This window comes from Thunnus albacares, chromosome 6 (genome assembly GCF_914725855.1).
Source record: "Thunnus albacares chromosome 6, fThuAlb1.1, whole genome shotgun sequence".
Classification (NCBI taxonomy): Eukaryota; Metazoa; Chordata; class Actinopteri; order Scombriformes; family Scombridae; genus Thunnus; species Thunnus albacares.
Window position 1 is genome coordinate 32,573,588 of NC_058111.1, and position 20,405 is coordinate 32,593,992.

At 39.8% G+C, this 20,405-nt stretch overlaps 1 protein-coding gene across 6 annotated transcripts in view; it reads left to right on the top strand.

Annotated features, from left to right (window-relative positions):
* Nucleotides 1–20,405, top strand: part of sgsm2 (small G protein signaling modulator 2) — a 96,128-nt gene that overhangs the window by 65,011 nt on the left and 10,712 nt on the right. For 4 of the 6 annotated variants that reach the window (XR_006403791.1, XM_044354093.1, XM_044354095.1 and 1 more), the window contains 13 exons: nucleotides 2,417–2,584; nucleotides 4,599–4,666; nucleotides 5,529–5,677; nucleotides 5,835–5,969; nucleotides 8,442–8,566; nucleotides 8,748–8,815; nucleotides 9,026–9,189; nucleotides 9,875–10,007; nucleotides 14,300–14,474; nucleotides 15,417–15,481; nucleotides 16,916–17,061; nucleotides 19,418–19,546; nucleotides 19,651–19,833. Coding sequence is in view for 5 of the 6 variants with exons in the window: in XM_044354093.1 (XP_044210028.1) it covers nucleotides 2,417–2,584; nucleotides 4,599–4,666; nucleotides 5,529–5,677; nucleotides 5,835–5,969; nucleotides 8,442–8,566; nucleotides 8,748–8,815; nucleotides 9,026–9,189; nucleotides 9,875–10,007; nucleotides 14,300–14,474; nucleotides 15,417–15,481; nucleotides 16,916–17,061; nucleotides 19,418–19,546; nucleotides 19,651–19,833 (1,708 nt within the window). In the remaining variant the exon portion in view is untranslated. Of the gene's footprint in view, nucleotides 1–2,416; nucleotides 2,585–4,598; nucleotides 4,667–5,217; nucleotides 5,267–5,528; nucleotides 5,678–5,834; nucleotides 5,970–8,441; nucleotides 8,567–8,747; nucleotides 8,816–9,025; nucleotides 9,190–9,874; nucleotides 10,008–10,278; nucleotides 10,414–14,299; nucleotides 14,475–15,416; nucleotides 15,482–16,915; nucleotides 17,062–19,417; nucleotides 19,547–19,650; nucleotides 19,834–20,405 lie in introns of those variants that run through there. The other 2 variants (XM_044354097.1, XM_044354096.1) reach the window with 2 other exon arrangements.

A 20,405-nucleotide genomic window follows, 5' to 3' on the forward strand; every position in this document is an offset into this window, starting at 1 on the left:
ATACATGGTAGTAAACTGAATATCTATGGGTTTAAAGGGAAAGACATAGGATCATTAAAATCAAATTGACCGACATGCCTGTTAAATACTGAGAGATCTTGTTTGCAAAGTTGATATTTTGACCTGATAGAGGCACTAGAAGGAAGTTCAGGTCAACAGAGCAACAAACAGACTGAAAGTATCATCTTCACATACGAAGATTCAGTATTGTGGTGCAAGTAATGCAAGTAATAAAAAAACAATATATGGCCTGAGATAAACTTAAATATAAGTTATACATTAAGTACTGTATAAAGGAGGAAATGCTCATTCTCCATGTCAAAAGAACGCTGCAGGTTTTATTTAGAAAAGAAAGACCCTGTCTCTTTTACATTCTGTCTTATCTCTGACATCATCCTGATACTCCCCCCATCCTCTGGAGTACTGTCACTGCACACACACACGTCTTGAAAATGGTAGGGGACTGCAAAAATCGTGACTTAGCCGAAAACCTCCTTTTCGCACACACAGACACAGACACTGGGGGATTGCTAACATCGTGACTGTAGCAGCCGAGCCCCCCTCAGCACAGACTTACAAACACACACTCATTAGCTTTCTGAAGTGGGTGTGTGTGAGTGGTTTTGTCTGATTGCCAGAGATCAAACTCAGTCTGGGATGAAAGTGCTCCTCTCTCTGCCTGCTATCATGCATCTGCCTCCATATTCATAAAATACTTCACCCAGATGATTTCTAGCATAAAATGGCACCCTTTGTCTGACATGGTATAGATTTATTGAAAACCAACCAGTAATCAACTGTTATAAATACTGATTAGTTGTAATGACGTACAGTATGTAACAACTGATGATGCTGTTAAACGCTGCCTCCCGATGGTCAAAGACACAATTCTTTTCATTTATTAATCTCCACATTACTCACATGTACATAGATAGAAATTGCAGCGATACATTGCTGGAAATTTTACAGCATCCTACTACACTGTGTATCTCTTCATTTTCAATATCTTGACATCAGAATTACTTTCATAGGTTCATGAAAATTCATTTTCTGGACTAATATGCAAATGTATGCAACATTGTGCTGTAAAATCTAATCAGATTATCTGCTTTGAGGGAGGAACTTGTGCCGCAGGTACTAAAGGGGCAGTCCAGTGAATTAGTATTTCTTTTTGTGAAGTTTGGGAATTTTCAAGAAACAGATTTTAAAAAAAGAATAGTCAAAATCAACGTAGCAGAGACTGAGATATCTTAACTTATAGTCCCAAGTATGGACCAAGCTCCAAAAACACCGGATCCTACATTTCCCATAATGCAACATGATTCTTGTGATTCAACACACTCCACATTCCAAATTTGCCTGGAACACCTCCAGAAGGAGACATCCAGGAGGCATCCTGACCAGGTATCCAAACCATCTCAGCTGGCTCCTTCGATGCAAAGGAGCAGCGGCTCTACTCTAAACTCCCCCCAGATGTCTAAGCTCCTCACCCTATCTCTAAGGCTGAGCCCAGACACTCTTCATTTCAGCCACTTGTATCCACAATCTCATTGTTTCAGTAACTACCCAAAGCTTGACCATAGATGAAGGTTGGAATGTAGACCGACTGGTAAATTGAGAGCTTTGCCTTCTGGCTCAGCTCTTTCTTCACCACAATGATCTGGTACAACTCCTGCAATACTGCTGATGCTGCACCAATCTGCCTGTCAACCTAACATTCCATCTTACCCTCACTAGTGAACAAGACCCAGAGATATTTGAACTCCTCGGCTTGGGGCAGCAACTCATTTCCAAACCAGAGAAGCACTGCACCTTTTTCTGGCAGAGCACCATGGCTTCAGATTTGGAGGTGCTGACTCTCATCCCGGCCACTTCACATTCGGCTGCAAACCATCCCAGTGCCTGCTAGAGGTCACAGTGTGTTGAAACCAACAGAACCACATCATCACTGCAAAAAGCAGAGAAGCCATCCTGAGGTCCCCAAACCAGACATTCTCCTCCCCCTGGCTGCACCATGAAAATCACAAACAGAATCGGTGACAAGGGACAACCTTGGTGGAGCCCAGCACCCATCATGATAAAAGATCATCAGGGTTATTTTCACAAACTTGCTAAAGCTCCTCTAGTTCCACAGAGGACATCTTACATCTGTTTTTACAGGAGTAGTCCAGTAGTACTAACCAGGACTAGTAAATGGGCTTTGACATGTAAAATTGTTGAGGTGGCCCTATTAAGTTTTTATCTGTATTGTTATTAAGTTATTTTGTTCACAAGAATGTCGCTACACACACACATACACACCACCATTCCAAACTCTTGAATATTGATATTGGTATCTGCAAATACTGCGTCTGTCAGCTATGGATAGGCAGCAACACTTGTTAATAGTAGTGACCTGTGACTTTGTGCCCTGCAGAAGAACCCAGAGCGTGGGACACGAACCTCTCAGGAGGCAGGGCTCCTCGACCACCAGCCGCCCCCCTCAGCCGCTCTCTGCCCAGGCCATTAAACACATCTGGGTCCGAACGGCACTCTTCGAGAAAGTTCTGGACAAGATAGTGCAGTACATCGTGGACAACTCCAGGTAATTTGTTTTATTCATCACTCTCCAGTATTGCACAGCAGTGACTAACAGCACTCCAGCGTGGGCTTTGTTGTAGCTGAATGATGAACAGTCCCTTGAATTACCTATTTATGTGTTCCATTCTTCTCTTGTGTTCCCTCTCTGGTTGCTTTGTTCTGGGCTCTGTCTGGCTAACAACCACTGTGTGTGCTTCAACAAGCTGTCCACACTCGGTTCGTCAGCAACACTGAAATGATGCATTACCACTTCACTGATCAAAGCCTCAAACATGAAGTGCACTGATGGGGTTCAGTGATATACCATAATATGTACTACACATTTAAATGGAGAAGTATCCACCTTAAATCATGAGTTCTTCTTTTTGATGTTGTAGTTTTGTTGTTCCTGTTGATAACTGGGCAAATATGGAAAACTTCACATTATGTTCAGACAACTGCAGTGTAGTTCATCTAATCTGATTTTAGACAGAGAGCAAGCACAGACACCTGTGGGGAAATGAGGATACTGCAGCAGAGCAACAGTAGAGGTACAATATATGTGATAGAAAAACACAACTAGACTTCATTTATCTTCCATAATGACGTATCAGTGCTTTTTTTTTTTAGCAAACTTCAAATTCATAACAAACTGTTATGAATATGAGATAAAACATGTAAAAGTATTGATACCACATTCTAATAAGGTGTCCCTTATAAATGGTTAGTAATTTGTAACTAATGTATTTATTAATAGTAAAAATAATGTACTAATACTTTGTAGATCAGTTAAATAATCTTGGGTTGGCAGGATGTGAGAATTCTTTTGGCCAGTGTTTTCCTTTATAATCCACCTATAACTGTTAATAAATGCTTAATAAGCTGATCATAAAGGGATCTTTATCCATATCCTTTTTCTTGAAGGTAAATGATCATACCTATACATATACAGTATGTATACATATCAAGTCAAAGATATTTTTCTCTATTTGGCAATCCAAAAGTTGTTGTTATTAATGGCTTGTAACTGATCTATAAGGCAATAGCACATGATTTATTAACATGAATAAAGTCATTAGTTACAACTTATAAGCACTGTTTTCGTATACTCTGTATTACACAATGGTATTTTTTTTTTTTCTTAAAGCAGACAGTTTTTTTTTTAATTCATTAGTGACAAATTTACCTCATGTTATCCTGAGCCGTATTAGAGTAGTAGAGGAGAGTGTAAAAGCTGTCTACATGACCAGGAATCCTGCCAGGAATAAAAGAAACTTTGTGCAGTTAATATTCAGCTATAATTATGTCTATTTAGGCTGTCAATGTGGTAAAATATTATGTCTGTGTTTGTTAGAAGTCCTGTTTTAAACTCAGAGTGGACATGTTGTGTAAAAAGAATCTATAATGGAAATCAAAGTTATTCTATCGATATATTACAAATGTATCCATTGCTCTTTAGTATTTGTCACTTTACTGTAAATTGTTGTCCCTGGCAGGTTCCTGTGAGAATGATGACTCAATTTATCCAGTAATCTAATCAATCTGACCTGATCTTGTCAATTATAGTCGTTTTGATCAGATCCTCTGAAGTTAACAGCAGGTTACCTGTGTAGCATGGGTTGCCATGGTGATCCAACCCGGTGAGCCCATGGCTAACCTGCTAATCTCATTTTTTGAAACAGGCCCCAGGATTCAATGCAGCTGTAAGTTTTAAGTAAGGGACATCGATGTGATAATGAACATTTATCAACCATAGCTGAATCATTTCAATCCATTTACATCTCCACAAATACGTCAGTAACACTTAACTTAAAGTCCCCATATTTAGCATTCATAAGCAGTATATAAACATTTAATGAATGATTCACACACACTATATAATGTAGAGTTATGAGAAGATATAAGGACATTTTTAAGTGTTTATCAATGTGCAGTATTTGTCAACAATTACAACTTTTCCTAAAGCTCAAGAGGACTCTTCAATGGAGACATTTAATAATGTTTTGCTTTTATTCACTTTTTTCTGTTTATCTCGGCAGTAAATACTATGAAAGGGAAGCTCTGATGCATGACTCAGTGTTTGGGCCCATCTTGGCAGCCCTACTGGGTGAGTATATTACACTGTGATTGAACTGCCAAAATTTCTAAAATTACCAGAGGCTAGTAACAAAAAGTACAAACCCACAACATCCAGGATAAATGTTTTTATATTCACATATAATAAGATATTAGATAAACCAATTAGACAGTCATTCCAGGAACTGCAATCATTAAAATCACCACAGATTCAACCCAGAGCAGAACTATTTTGTAAGGGCTTTCAGTTGTGAGCCACCTCCACTGCCAGTGTGGCAGCAGGAGCTGAAAGCAGACAGCAGGCAGGAGACTGAGGCAGAGAGCCCAGACACAAAGTTTAATAAGAAGAGAAACAGGAACAAGCACAGGCAGCCAGGCAGGATCAGGAAACAAACAGCTTGGTAAACTGAACCAGAGAAGACAACTTGAACAGTTTGACAACTGGCAGAGAGATAATAAAGTTTACACACTTTGACTACTAAAGGTAACGAGGTGCAGCTGACTGTAGCTAACAAGAGAATCAGCATCAGGTGTGCAGACACACTAAGGAAGTCTGGTGGACAGACAAGGAACAGCGGTGACTGAAACACATTACTGTGTTCAAAGTCTATATTAATACTAATATAACAAAGTACACACTGTACTTTATTTTGGCAGACAAAAAAAACTCTATGAATTGAAGAGCTTTTGTTTCAGACAGGAAATTATGTCAACACATTATAAAGCACTTTTTATTGACTACACTGATATTTTTAATACAGTCTGTACATTTTTAAATAGTTAATTGTTTAATTCATGCCAAGTTACTATAAACTTCCAGGAGGGATTTATATAGGAAGTGCACTCATTAAATGTCTGGGTAACGGCTCTGATTGTGTGTGCTGTGTTCTCAGTGGGGCCCTGTGCACTGGAGTACACCAAGCTGAAGACGTCTGATCATTTCTGGACAGACCCGTCAGCCAACGAGCTGGTTCAGCGCCACCGTATCCATGGGGCCCACCGGGGCCAGGATGCCTCGGCTGGCCGCCGGCCTGCTCTTGGGGTAAGTGTGGAGGCTGTTTTATGGTGGATCAGCTGCCTCTGTCCTCAGGAGGTGTTGGTGTATGATGGTGGGTGGTTATGATCACTGAGGATGTGTGGCATTGGAGTTGTTGTAAAAGTTGTGAGTTTTAGAAGTTTCCTGTAAAAATCTTTTCTAGATCCACAAAAGGCAGTCGAGTGGCAGCATGTCAGAAGACAGGTTTGCTGCGTCAGCCAGGGAGTATGTGGAGTCTCTTCATCAAAACTCAAGAACACACCTTCTTTACGGGAAAAACAACGTCCTGGTGCAACCGGTACGACTGCACATTCTCACTCTGTTCTGTCAGACTACTTTGTTCTGTCTGCTGAACCCAAACAACTGGCTTCAAATTGGATTTCCTCCATAGTCCATAGCACCTGATGCATATACCGGGAATATATGTGCTACATTTGATGTTTCTGTTAAAGGGATGGTCACCCAAAGTTAAAAAAAATAAATAAATACATTTTTCACTTATCTTTAATGGTATCTAGTCATGGAGATAAAAGCCATGTCCAGACCACCAAAAAATCCCTTGTCTATAGAAGGGCACTTTGCAGAATGTGTATACAACTGAATTCAAATACTGTGTAGTGCACACCAGTGTTTCCATTACATGGGAGCCAGAGGGGCTTACCTCCCCTAGAAGAGAGCTGAGCCCAGTTTGGGGGCATCTTGAAACAAGACTAGGTCAAAACCTGGTGTATGGCTGGACCGTGTATAGGTGTGTAAAATTGTAGCCAATTTGTTACAGGGATAGTCAGTGGTAGTGTCTATAATGTGAATTCCTGGATATTAAATGTTCATCTGGAAGCTGCGGTGGAAATTATGAGTTTTGACAGCATTAGGTGCAAATTCAAGAGGCTCATCTCCACCCAGTTACTGCAGTTACAGCAAACACACCTACACTAAACTGATATAACAGCCTACATGAGTCTCATGTTTTACCTGCAAGACTCATATTTTAATGCTGATGTTCATTGTTTGTGATGTGAAAACGTCAAAAGACATAAAAAGTTTGCATCCTGGCATTAGTTCAGTTATAAAATCCAAACACAATGCAGAGCGTCTCTCCTGCTGGCTACTGACAGCGCTGCCAGCCAGAGAGTCAATCACACAGGCGGTGGAGGAGGAGAGGGCAAAGACACTGGTATTTGTCTGTTCAAACAGGAGTTTGGCCGACTTCACTGCATTTAACACCGGAGCTGAGAGCTCAGAGCAGGAAAAAACATTGCTCTGCATTATGCCATCCTCTGTTTCCATCACAGTTATGTATTTAGGTCATTTAGACAAAAAAGACTATAAAAGTTTGCAGCTATCATGTTGTCACACATATCCAGGAGGATAATGTAAGTAAATTCAAGTAAAATACAGACTTTTACACATGTTTATCCCATGCAACTGCGCCACATGAAACACAGACATGGGGGAGGGGGGTAATTTCCTAATCACATGAGGTCTCCAGATAATTCTATGCAAATAGGGCTATGAGTGAAAGTGCTGTAAGCGCCCTCTGATTCATTTTGAAAGAGCAACGGCCAATGGGGAAACTTCATCACTCACTCATTCACTCAATCACAGACAATCATTGTTGCAGTCAAGCCAAAAACTGTTGTATTATCAGTTTTAATCTGATATTGATGCATTTCTAATGCTGAACGTAAAGGTTTCAAAGTGAACGTAGATGTCACTACTAGAGGATCCACCATGGGCTTTTTTGCCAGAACCAGCATGCAAATTGTTGCCTCGCTGCATTCTCATACTATTTACGATGATTTTTGCATGTTAATTTTGTTCTTACTCTGTAATTGATGCAACTTAAAATGTAGCAAATTACAGAATACAATATGAACTAAAACACACTGCCAAGTAAAAGTCAAATTACTGATTTTTAAAAACACTCTAAAATGTACAAGTACACAAAAAACAATGTTGTTACAGTAACGAGAGTAAACATGATTTGTTACTTCCACCCCTTTTAATTAAATGAGACATATTACAGCTACACTGTACGCTTCTAGCTCCTAGCTCTCTATATTGACTTTATGTAAATTCTGGGCAGAAAACTTTTTTATGGAAAGTTTATTCCAATGTAACAGGTTTTCATGTAACATTGTGGAGGCCCTGAAGCTACTGTTGCTCAGGGATGAAGGCAATCCAACTTGGAAGCCTATATACATGCAGCACTTTGCACCCACTCAGCTGGTATATAGATAAATTGCAAATGATAGTTATTTTCATCTATTATTGTGCTGCACACAGACACACAGTATTTTGTATGTGTGATCTTTGAAATGAAAGCGGCCTTTCTCTTGCCTGTAATATGCTCTGCGCTGCCAAGTAGCTTCAGCATGTTTGGCCCTGGGAATGTATAATGAGCACATATTTGCCTCCCACAATGCTCAGCCTTTGACAGAGCCATGCTAACACACATGGCTGAGTGCACACACAGAGATGAATACAGCACTGACTGCACGCTACGCATGCTAAATGTTACTGTATATGATTCTACTCTCTGCCTCTTATAACATACAATCTCTCCATGCACTATTAGCAGTAAGATTACATGTTCACCACAACTTAGTCTGTGTGAATAGGATAAACTTAATTATAGTGTGTTACAGTGAAAGACTCTAAAAACCCATTTCCTAATTATCTAATTGCCACCACTGTCAATCATATTTGATCGAACCACAATCAAATAAGTCTCACATTATGTCCCTCCTCTTTCCTCCTCCAATGGTAGAAGAAGGACATGGAGGTGTTGCGGGGCTATTTGTCACTCCACCAGGCTGGGGATAACCTCACCCTCAAGTGGACGCCCAACCAGCTCATCAACGGCACACTGGGAGACTGCGACCTGGAAAAGAGGTAGCCAACACACACCTGCAAGTTGTATTAGAAAACTAATGTTTAATTGTTGAGACAGTTACTCTTTGTGGAAAAATATGGGATAGTTGACTCTCCAATGGATTTAGAAATGCAACAGCAATCCTTAAAGCTTCATGTTGTCTGACTTTACCAGCCCAACAAACATTTCCCTCTCTGTTAGTATCTACTGGGACTATGCACTGACTGTTCCTCTACGCCAGATAGTCTGCATCCACTGTCACCAACGGCGTGAGTGTACTGCTGCTACATTTACTCTGTGTTACATTGCATTACTTAACTTATAAATCTATAACTTATAATTATGAATCTATAAAAAATAAAAAGATGTATTACAATTTAGATTCTGGAAAACCTGTTCTCTTCTATCCACTCTGCCTTGTGTTTTCTTCTCCTATCTCATCATCGCCTAACTTGTCTGCACCTCTGACCATATCCCAGCTGATTGTGGTGGTACGCTGGTTCTGGTCAGTCAGGATGGGATCCAGCGGCCACCCCTCCACTTCCCCCCTGGTGGTCACCTCCTGGCCTTCCTCTCCTGTTTGGAAACAGGCCTCCTACCGCGGGGTCAGCTTGAGCCACCCCTCTGGTCCCAGAAAGGCAAGGTGTGTCATCAAGGTGTTGTTAGAGCTGTTTTCACACCTACACATAAGGCTACATTTAAATAAATGACTTCCTTTAAGCAGAGGTAGTATAGACTGGCCACACATCTTCTAAAATTTCCTAAAAAAATTGTCCACACGATAAAGTTTTAATATGAGTCTACAGTTCTCATAGATGCCAATTTTTCTGCAGGATAAATGTAGCTTAAGCTGTAATTATCATATAATAAATAGGATATTGTGGTAATCTCAGCTGATGCAGGTGGCTACTCTTTGTTGTTCTTTATGTTGGCTACTTGGAAGACTTGGGTCATTTGGTCTTAGGTCTGTGTTTTTTTTTTGGGGGGGGGGGTTTGTTTTGTTTTTCAATGTATAATACCATCCTGGGTTTTGTTAGGAAAAGTCAAATGTCCTTTTTGGGTCTGTTACAAATTTTTGGACCCTCGAGAACCACTTATTTTAAAGTTACCTTTTGTTGCCTTTAGGGGGCCCCAACATCCAAAAAATGTGTAGTGCAGCTTTAATTTTTGGTCTCTTTAATATAACATTTATTTTCATTTATTTTTTAATATTACATTTTGTTTTTTATATTTCAATGACGGATTTCCAAAACCTTCTGGCTTGTGAAACACAGGGAACCAAAGCCTTCTTTAAAGTTCAGGTTGATACTTCTGTGTGTGTCCTGCAGGGAAAAGTGTTCCCTAAACTTAGGAAAAGGAACAGTACTGCCAGGCTCATCGACCAGGACAGGAATGGTGAGGAGCAGACAGCTGCTGACTACGTGTTTCGCATCGTCTACCCTGGATATCGATACGATGCCAGTAAGTAACACCTTCACACTGTCATACACACTGGTACAGTTTATATTCCCAAAGCTGTAGCACCAGTTTCATCTTCCTTTTTCAGCTAAAACTCATCTCTGTGATTGCTTTTCCCTTTTGAATAATAAGTATATCTGTTTAAACATTTCTTCCCACGATGTGTTTACACAGTAGGGGTATAGTGTGGTGTCTCTCTCACAATGCTCTTCCCGAGGCCTGTAGGGCGGCACTGTTCTAACTGTGTTCTCTGTTGTCCCACTGGTGCAAGCAGTCACCATAAACTACCACCACACCACGGGCAGCCGCGCTCCGTCGCTGGACGATGACGAGGAAGAGGAAGATAGGCTCCATGCTATGATCTCAATGATCTGCTCGCGGAACCTCACAGACCCTAATGTCATGAAAGGTTTTTATCACCTTAACACACCCACCCAACCCCACCGCCCCCCACTCCTGAGACCTCACTCCGGCTTCAGATGTCCCTCCCCGCCTCCCACCCCATCATGACCTCTCAGGCCCTCTCCCTTCCCTCTTCCCAACCCCACCTCCCCCAGCTTCGTCTGCCTGTGTGTGTGCTGCCTGAGGCCGAGCCCAACAGTGTGGAGTAGGAAGGGGTTGGATGTGTGAACAGGGAAATTAAAAAGTTTAGGCTGATCAAAGCAAAACTGAAAAGCAAAGTTGCTTTGAGATTCTTTTGATGACATGAATGTGTAATTGAAAATTAAGAAATGCTAACTGTAGCAATAAAACAGCAATTAATAAATTGTAAACACATAAAATCTGTGACAGTAGTGTGCCTATAGATATAAACTAATGAAACCTTTACTGAGACAAATGACAGCCTCAACCCTGCAGAGTTCAACATAAGAAATCTACTTGCTCAAAGTCAATTTGTACCTGCCCCTATACAAATAGTTTTATTTATTAGTGGTTATCAAATAACAACAAATACTAAAGCGAATTGTCATGTTTAATCTTTATTTAACTAAATGAAACAGAGCAAGAACACAGAGTGTCATTGATCGACAATGATACGACTCATCTCCTATATTACACTGAGCACTAAATTCTTTTGATCAGCCCCGTTTCTTTCAAATAATGGTATAGACTAGTCTCTAACCCGATGGCAAATAGATTTTTTAGACTCATTTCTTTCACTCCAAGCTTCCTGATTTAACTCTTCAATGTTCCTCGTTCTCAAGAGTACTTAATGCAGTGAAAAATGACACGCTCCACTCTATTTGACAGTGCTCACATAATCCTGAAGGATGTTTCACGCATCACACTACTAGCCTACTCAATTCTTGATTGAATGCGTGTGCCGATATTCTCTGATGCGTGCAAGGAGAGGGAGCTATGTTGTGAGCCAGAGAACGAGAACGTAAGTTATGATACGACGATGATTGGAAAAAAGGATTGAAATATTTTTTATTTTATTATTTTTTTGCTTTTTTACTTATTTTTTTTACCACTTGCCCGATCAGGCAAATAAGTTGCTAGATTTACAAGCCTGACGTGGCATTTTACTAGCACAGGGCAATCAGGCAAGCTTTATTGTTGAACCATGCCCTGCTTGTAACTGTGCACTGTACAGTCAGGTTACGTTTAGTTAAAAATCTGCTAGGTTGCTTTACAGCACAAATGGAGATGCTTTAGGGCTCAATAGAAAAGAAGTTACTGTTCTTCAAGTGCAAAAAGACAATGTTTTCCAAGATTCTGGTGGCTGTTATGTGGAGATGAGATATATAGAAAAAATGACCTCTCATATATTTATCCTCTGCAGTTAGTTATAAAGGACAGTAACCTTGTTTCAAGGTAAATATGGTCTTAATTTCAACCCTGACTAGTCATTGGCATGGAATACTATAGATGTAATGTAATTAATATTTTTATTTTAACGATTAATCAAAGGGGTGAAATGAAAGAGGTTTCTCGTAATGACCAACCCACAGAGAATTAGCACAGAATTAGCCATTAGCAGCTCTACAAAGCTTTGACTCCTGTAGCTAATCGTTTTGTTTTGAAGTGGAAAAAAATAATTAACACAGCTTTGACAATATTATACCAATGCATGGCAATCAATTTGTTAATTTAATTGATATTTAAATATGCCATGTCTATCACCTTTTATAATAACAAGCAGAATTCCTGCTTTGTAACCATCTTTCTATTTGTATCATTTGGTGTCAGGGTTAAAGCACTTCACACATTTCAATCAATGCCCTCCACAGCTCAGTTGACAGTATAGTGTTGGTCTCATGTAAAGGTGGAAGAAGAGAGGAAGAAGAGGAGCACGAGCATTAAGAAGGAATGAGGAAATCACACACCATCTTGATGCAACAGTTACAAGTAGCCTGTCAGTAAACAGCCAGATGAATACCTTGATTTCAGGATTATCTCCAGAACCAAATGAAACACAGCCACTAGTGGCCTAATCCAACATTTCCATAGCATTTAATTACCAATAAAATATATTTCAGCTTTCTTGTTGGCTAAATTTGTAATATATGTTCCCCTTTTGATGTTACATAAATGACAGCGAAGTTAAGAGTCCCTGGACATTGTAATCTGACACAATGACATCCTGTCACAGATATTGTCAGACACCCAGTTAATGCCACAGCAGCCGCTGACACACTCCCCCTACACCCTTCCTGCTTAATTTCATTTTCTCTCTGTCTCTTCTTTTTCTTCCCACTGCTCAGCTACACAATTTAATCCACTTGCTTGGCAGGGATCCTTACACAAGCCTGTGAAAAGCACACTGGAAATGCACAAACCCTTGTTTTATAGAAAGCTGCCAAACACAGTGACTGCTCACGTCTGTCACCCGGTGTCATCACAGATTCAAACTTCTCCAGGTTTCCTCGTCTAGGTCCAGGTCTTTTTGGCTGCTTTGCATTCTGGGATTGGTAGTGCTGACTGTCTTAGAGTTATCAGAGGGTATAGCTCTTGAAGCATGTCTCAGCACTGTTGGGTTTACGTGGCCACAAATCACTTTGATAATTTGCTTAGTTTTTTGCACTTCTTTAATTTGACTTAATTCTGTTTCCTTCTTTTTCTCCTTTCATTTCTCACTTGCAACATGCTTGACAATTATGCATGGGAAATATGCACCCGTTTCATTGTTTTTCTTTAATGAACGATTATGTGTTTCTGCGTATTTGTGATGGAAAATCCTCTCCACTACTTCTCAGTCTCCTCCTTCTGTTCGTTTTGATTTCTCTCTCTCTTCTCTGACATCCTCAGTTGTTTCTCCTCTGTTTGTGCAGTCGTTTGCTGCGATGCTGTTCACTGTAATTCTTCACTAACCCCGCCACCCACCTCCCCTCCCCTCGCCCCCTCCTCCACCCCTCTCATTACGGTCCTGTGGGGTTCCGCAGTAGTAGAGACGTGGAGTCCTTGTGTGAGCGGGGTTGCAGTACTGAGCCCAAAAACAGTTGTCGATCATGTTTAGTCCTAAAGTAAAGAGGGGGGAGGCCAAATGTCGGTCTCACTCCAAGCATTTTTTCTGTTTGCTTTTTTTTGGGGGGGTTCTTAATATTATTTGTTTTTGGGGTTATTGAACAACCAAAGCGCAGCTTCATATTTATGACAGGTCATCAGCTCCAACCTGAAGAATTAAGGTGAAGAGCATTTATTTAATGTTGAAGTTTTTATGATTTTTTTCTTCCCCTTTGTGTGCCCTTTTACTGGTGTCCATTTGTTTTTGTTCAATAATTTCTTTTGGTGTCTCTTGTCTTGTTCTGGCTTTATGCATCCTGCATGGCCTGAGCATCAGCCTCGTCCCTGCCCTCTCCTCTACTTTCAACTCCTACACTTTCTTTCTTCTTCCTTTACTTCTTCCACTTCTCTCCTGTTTGTCCGGAGCGTCTTTGTGAGCTCTGCTGTCTCTCTTCCTCCCCTCTGAATGAACTGAACCAGCATGGCTTCCCTGCATCCTCTCTGCCTGTCTCTCCCACAGCACCGTTCCTGCTTCCTAAACCGCTCCCCCTCCTCCACTTTTGCTTTCCTCTCTACGCTTGTTTTTCCAGCTTTCACATGTAACATGAGTGTAAAACTTCCATCCATCTATTCATCTCTTGATGTCATGAATGACAAGGAAAGATACATGGAAAGATGTATTTATGGTTGAGCTGAGGGACCTATGTCATAATATGTAAGACTTGAAACATAGCCAGTGTGAAGCGGACATTTAAAAAGAGTGTAGTATTTTAAAAGACAGCAGCATCTATTGTGTCTCAGAGTACTGAGACCTCTCTGTCTTCTCACTGTCATTCTCTCTGGTTTAGACCATGGAGAGATGATGGAGATGCAGGGTTTCGGAAGCAGCCCATCATCGTGGCAACAGACTGAAGTAACCACTCACGAGTCCCTGTGCCAATCCTGCTCCATGGCTGGTAGCAATGTGTCGTTTGACTATCCAGCTGGCTGTACCTGCATCCATGACCCATCAGACATTCACACGTACGCCCTTCATAGCTAACTTTTACCATATGCAACAAAGTTTTATCATGTGGGGAACACATGAGGAGATCAGCTGCACTGATTTAAAGCCCAGTATGTGAAACTGGTACCACCACCACACACTGAACTGAGTTATTGTATAATTGCTTTACAAAGTATTCAATGCAGAATGTGAGATTTTACAATGTATCAAATCTTTGCTGAAAGAAGTGAAATCAAAATCACATCAATTTTGATATGATTCAAGTTAGCATATGCCCACGGCAACAAAGCTGGGTTTCTTCCAAATAATCTAGTACTACAGTAGCTACAATCGTGTTAGTTGAGACGTCATGTAATAAGAATAAAACTGATCAAATCAAATGATTAATTCCATATCAAAAGTACACTACAATTTACAGAGGCCTGATGTCTTAATATTACCAGTCAACAAATGTTAAAAGCCATAGATTGCAGAAAGATTCTAGCAATTTAAACCTTTTCATTTGTTTAGAATTTGAGGAGGGGATGGTGCTATGAGGGACTTAGATTCATGAGTATGTCTAAAAAATCCTGTCTACAACCCAGGCTTTCACAGCTGACTGTAACAGGCTGAGACTCTTGTCAATCGAACAAAAAGAACTCTGAACATACTACTTTTTGAGCCTTATTTCATATAATGGAATGTCACCAGGACACACATTAGAAGATATTAAATTAGCTGTTGAGATTTTTATAGCTAAAATTATTGATTTTTAAAATGGAATTCAATGAAGTCAGTCAGCATCTGCTCTACCGTCTGTCCACTAGAAACTGTAGCTTCAAGTACTTGAATTTCAGCTTCAGCTTCCAGCCACGGTTGTGATTACTTCATGAAAAACTTCAAGAAATGTTTATAAATCAGACAGAAACTGCACTGACATTGGCTGGATGATAAAGGCAAATTTCTTTTCTTTCCACCAGTGTTCCTCTTAAGATGCTCTGCCAGAACATGAAGAGGCAGATAGTTTCCAGGGCCTTTTATGGATGTAAGTATATCACTGCACAGTGATCATACATTCATTTCTGGCTTTTTTCCCCTGAATATTTAAATTGTTAGATGAATTGTGATGTACACATATTGACCAGTGCCTAAACCCTCTCTGAGCCCTGTATGGAAGCATTTGCATTTGTTTTGTTTCTCTACCCATGACATTCAAGTTTTTATTTAATGTGTATTTGTCCTTTGGTATAATTGTACAGTGACACTTTTATGCAAACACTCCATATAAAATGATGCAGGGTAGCATGTTTTTAAATGATTAATCATATATTTAGAAAAGAGCCACCTAACAATGGTGAGAATATTGAGTTAATATCTTTTTAGTTTGCAATAATTACAGACTTTATGCACTGTGTGTTTACGTGGAACACAATAGAGTGCAACAAGCATAAATATAATATACACAGATATTTAATGTATTTCCTTTAAACAACAGCAACTCACAATCTGTGAGGTTGAGTTTAATGAACCTCTGCCTGCAGCTTGCAGATTATTGTCCCAGAGAAACCAGTAGCAACATTTCACTGTTGATTCCAATCGAGTACACAACTGATTTTAAAGTCAATTCAAGTATTTAAAAATACACTAATTTTAAAAATGCAGCAGCAGTTGCTTCTGGATAAAGTAATATGTTCGCAAACTGTAATGAAATATCCTTCTTAATAAGTCAGACATGTAATAAAGACTGTGTAATAAATAGCTGAGTAACATAATACATTTATCATGTTATTGATATATTGGTTTTCAAAAGAGTTTTGTTGTTGTGGTTTCTTTATTACACCATCAGTCTGAAGGCATTATTGCATTACCAATAGTTATAATTTTTTTTAACTTTAATATAACGATGCCAGCAATATCAAATATAACTATAAGTTATCAAATAAAACATTAGGCCCAAACAATATTCTACTGCAGTACACTCCATCAGCACATAACTAACATTACTAAACAACACAATCATGTTTTCACATTTTCAGGCGAATATCCAACATGACTAAGACTTTCTCATCTGTGTCTGTAAATAGTGACTAAACATGATTATTTTTTATTTTATGATGAATTAATGATCACATAATGCCCAAATGTGATATGAATCTTGTGTCTGAAGTCATTCATTCTGTTTACCAGACGTTGTTCAGCTGGAATATGATTATCTTCTTAGTTTAATACATGTGTGTGATATGCAGACCCTGATAATGTAAATCTTAAATCAGTAGTGGGTCTATTGTTTATATAGGGTGGAATTACAGTTTATCCAAAGTTAACATGGTAATAACATAATAAGTACTTTTTTACATTTTTAGGAAATCTTTTCTTCATCCATTTTCATCTATCAGACAGCAGTGAAAACATGCACATTTGGGCTTTACTGATGCCTGGTCTCAGCTGTGTGTCTGTCTGTGTCTCACCTGTCCATCAGGGCTGGCCTACTGTCGACACCTGTCCACTGTGCGGACTCACCTGTCAGCTCTGGTCAACCACAACATCGTCCCTCCAGACAGACCCTGCGAGGCGTCTGGAGGCCTCAGCAAAGAGGTGTGGAGCAAGTACCAGAAAGACTGCAAGGTGGGTACAGAGCAGAGAGGTTTGCACAGGAGTAAACACTGAAGCTGAACAGGTCTGGACCTTAAATATATGATTGTGATCGACCTCTGTCAGCAAGCAGCAGGAATTACAACAACATAACAAGAATCTTAATCTTCTCCCAGCACCATTTGGCACCCCATCCCTCCACCCCTTCAATTGCACGCCAGTGAATTTAACAGCCATAAGTCACAGCAACTTGCCAAGTCATCAGTGACTCATTGTTATCGACCAACAACCCAATCAACCCTCAAAGATCAATCACAGTCATTTTTTGCTGCGTGGGGGCTGCAAGTCTTGTAATATTTTATAAAGTGAGATAAGCTGATGCAACCAGTGAGCTAAGATTTGTGTCCTGCTCTAAATCTTTGCGACGGAAGACCATATGACTTAATACTGCAGTTTTGTATGGCTCATATTCAAGTTTTGGTAAACAGATATGAAGAAGTGTCTGCTGTAGAGCTGCTGCAGTCGCTGCTTTGAACTGTGTGAAGAGGTATGTTGGAGCTCTCTAAAAGAAGAAAAACCTTCAGTTTTTGTCGGCATGAAAGAGCTGGAAATCTGATTCCCACACATGATGTTCAGCTCTGCAGGTTGAGGCTGTGTAGGGAGACTGACATCATCTGCTGTTTATGTAACCAGCAGTGTATGTGCATTTTCATGTGGTCATTTTTTATCACTTTGAAATATGGCAACATCACGAGGAATCAGTGTTTGCAACATACAGTGCCTCCAGTCCCATAACATGACCTCTTATTTTTTGAACATAATAGAACCATACAGAGCAGCTATCAGACCTTATTAAGAGACAACCCTACAGGACACAGCTGGGCTGAAGGCATCCTTTGCCTTTATTAAACAAAAGATGAAGGTGCACTATTCAGAATATTTCAGGGCTCTAGGAATGTGTTCTCTACACTGGCTTATGTGTCTTTATGTCTTAGTCCACATTTAAAAGAACAAGACTTATGATATTCAACATTTTTATGCCTCTGTGCCAGCTAAATTATATTATATTGTGTGTGTATCCTCTGTGTCATAGAGCTCCATTGTTGTCCAAAAACTATTAAAAACACATCAATGAGCCACACCGTTGCACTGGGTGACAAGTTCTTTCATTATACAACATAAACAATCCCACACACACCACCCTGCCGCCAAATAGTCCCAAATAAATACACTTTGTACTTCTGTTTTAGGAACATTTGTTAAAAACTACAGCGACCAGTTGTTTTTGGAAATTACTGAGCCTTTTTTAAAATTAAACTATAATTCTAACCTGTTTTGAAAGATTTAGGTTTTCAGTAGTAGTGACAGCTGGATAATATGGAAAATTCCATCACAGGTAGGAACCAGTCGGCTTGGGACTGAGAGCCACAGACATATTATAGATTATATTAAAACCTATATTTTATCATTGGATCAGTCTCACTGATGGCATTAATGTGAATGCAGCATTTCAATGTAGGTTGAGGTTCAAGGGGTCCATTTTATTTATATATATGGACTGTAAGATTAATGTATAGTAATTCCTCTTATTTTAATAAAGTTGATCATATGTTTTGTTTGAAAATGTATAATATAATGGAATATAACTAGTATCAATAGCTGTCTATAAAGTAAAAAAAGCAATATTCACCTTTGAAATGCAGCACTGAGCCTGATTGTGCTTTGAAAATAAACATCTATTTATATGCCTCTTATTTTTTATTAAATGTTATTTTTCCCTGTATTGTGTGGAAAATGAATTTGACAGTGCTGATCATCAGAGCTCTTTGAACGCTGATGCATGCAGTTAATTGTGTTTGAACTTGAAATAACTCTTTATAACTTTATAATTGAGCTCCACTTACCTCAAAGCTAAACGTCTTTCCATTATTCTGTCCACCCCTCATATATAACACTGTAGATCCTCCTTTGACATGGTTCTGTATTAACTGTAAGTCAGGGATCATGTATTGCTCCCCCAGTCTCCACCCGTCTCCACTCTCTTCTTCACTCTAATGAAAATTTAATGAGTTTCAGTGAAATGAAGTCTCATTACAGGGTGCAGTATGATACTATCGTAGCTATTAAACCAGCCACTGTAATCACTCATCAGCTCCAACAAAGTAATCATTACTCATTTACACTCTATTCATATCTGTTTCCTTTATCTTGTGCACTCATCTGTGTCTTCCTCTGTACGGATCACAATCACTCTTTCTCTCCTTCCATTATTGATGCACTTCCTCATCCCCATGTTCATCTCACACCAGGCTTCTTCTTCCTGTCATCTGTCTTCTCCTTTTGGTTTATGTTCATATTATCCTTTCTCTGTGTGTGTGTGTGTGTGTAGAACTATAAGGAGCTGGAGCTGCTGAGGCTGGTTTATTATGGCGGAGTGCAGCACGAGATCAGGAAGGAGGTTTGGCCCTTCCTGTTGGGACACTACAAGTTCGGCATGGGCAAAAAGGATATGAGCCAGGTACCACACACACACACATACACACACACACACACACACACACACACACACACACACACGCACACTCTTAACCACTGTGATATCTTTTTGATTTTCCTGTGAAGATTGATGCAAAGATCAGCGAGCGCTACCAGCAGGTGATGCGGGAGTGGAAGGCCTGCGAGGTGATCGTCAAGCAGAGGGAGAAGGAGATGCAGTCGGCCATCTTTGCCAAGCTCTCATCTGGCAGCAGCATCGACAGTCACGTCCTGCGACTGGTTCACAGAGACTCCACACTCAGCAACGAGGTGAGGAAGCTTAGCATAATATAACATCCATCCAACATCCATCTAACTCCCCATTAGACTGAGCAATATAGAATATTTGTCATAGTGTCCTGATTTTGACTGATACACTCAAAATCAATAAAACTGACAGTGCTCTAATCAACATCAAGATGGATGTTAATTGGATGTAATTGTTTCCTTTTTATAAACATTTGCACATTTCATCGTTCCAAAAGCAATGCACATTTCTTTGTTTGATATCTTTCCTAATTCCACACTGCGCCGTACATTTCAGCAATGGGAACAAAACCAATAACCAGCATTACATCAGTACAACTTGTACATCAAAACCACTTTACTTGTGATGAGGAGAACTACTGACCTGTGAAAACTGTTGTAAAATGTCTCCTGTAGCTCTGGAGTTTTGTCAAGTCTGAGAAAATAACCCTGTCATAGTGATGTCACCAAGGTTATCTTAGATTGGGCTTGGAGATGTAAAATTACCACAAAGCCTGCGTTACAAACAGGAGGTGTGGAGTTTGAACAACCAAGGCATTTATCTGGCACGGAGGGTCTAATGAAAACATCCTACT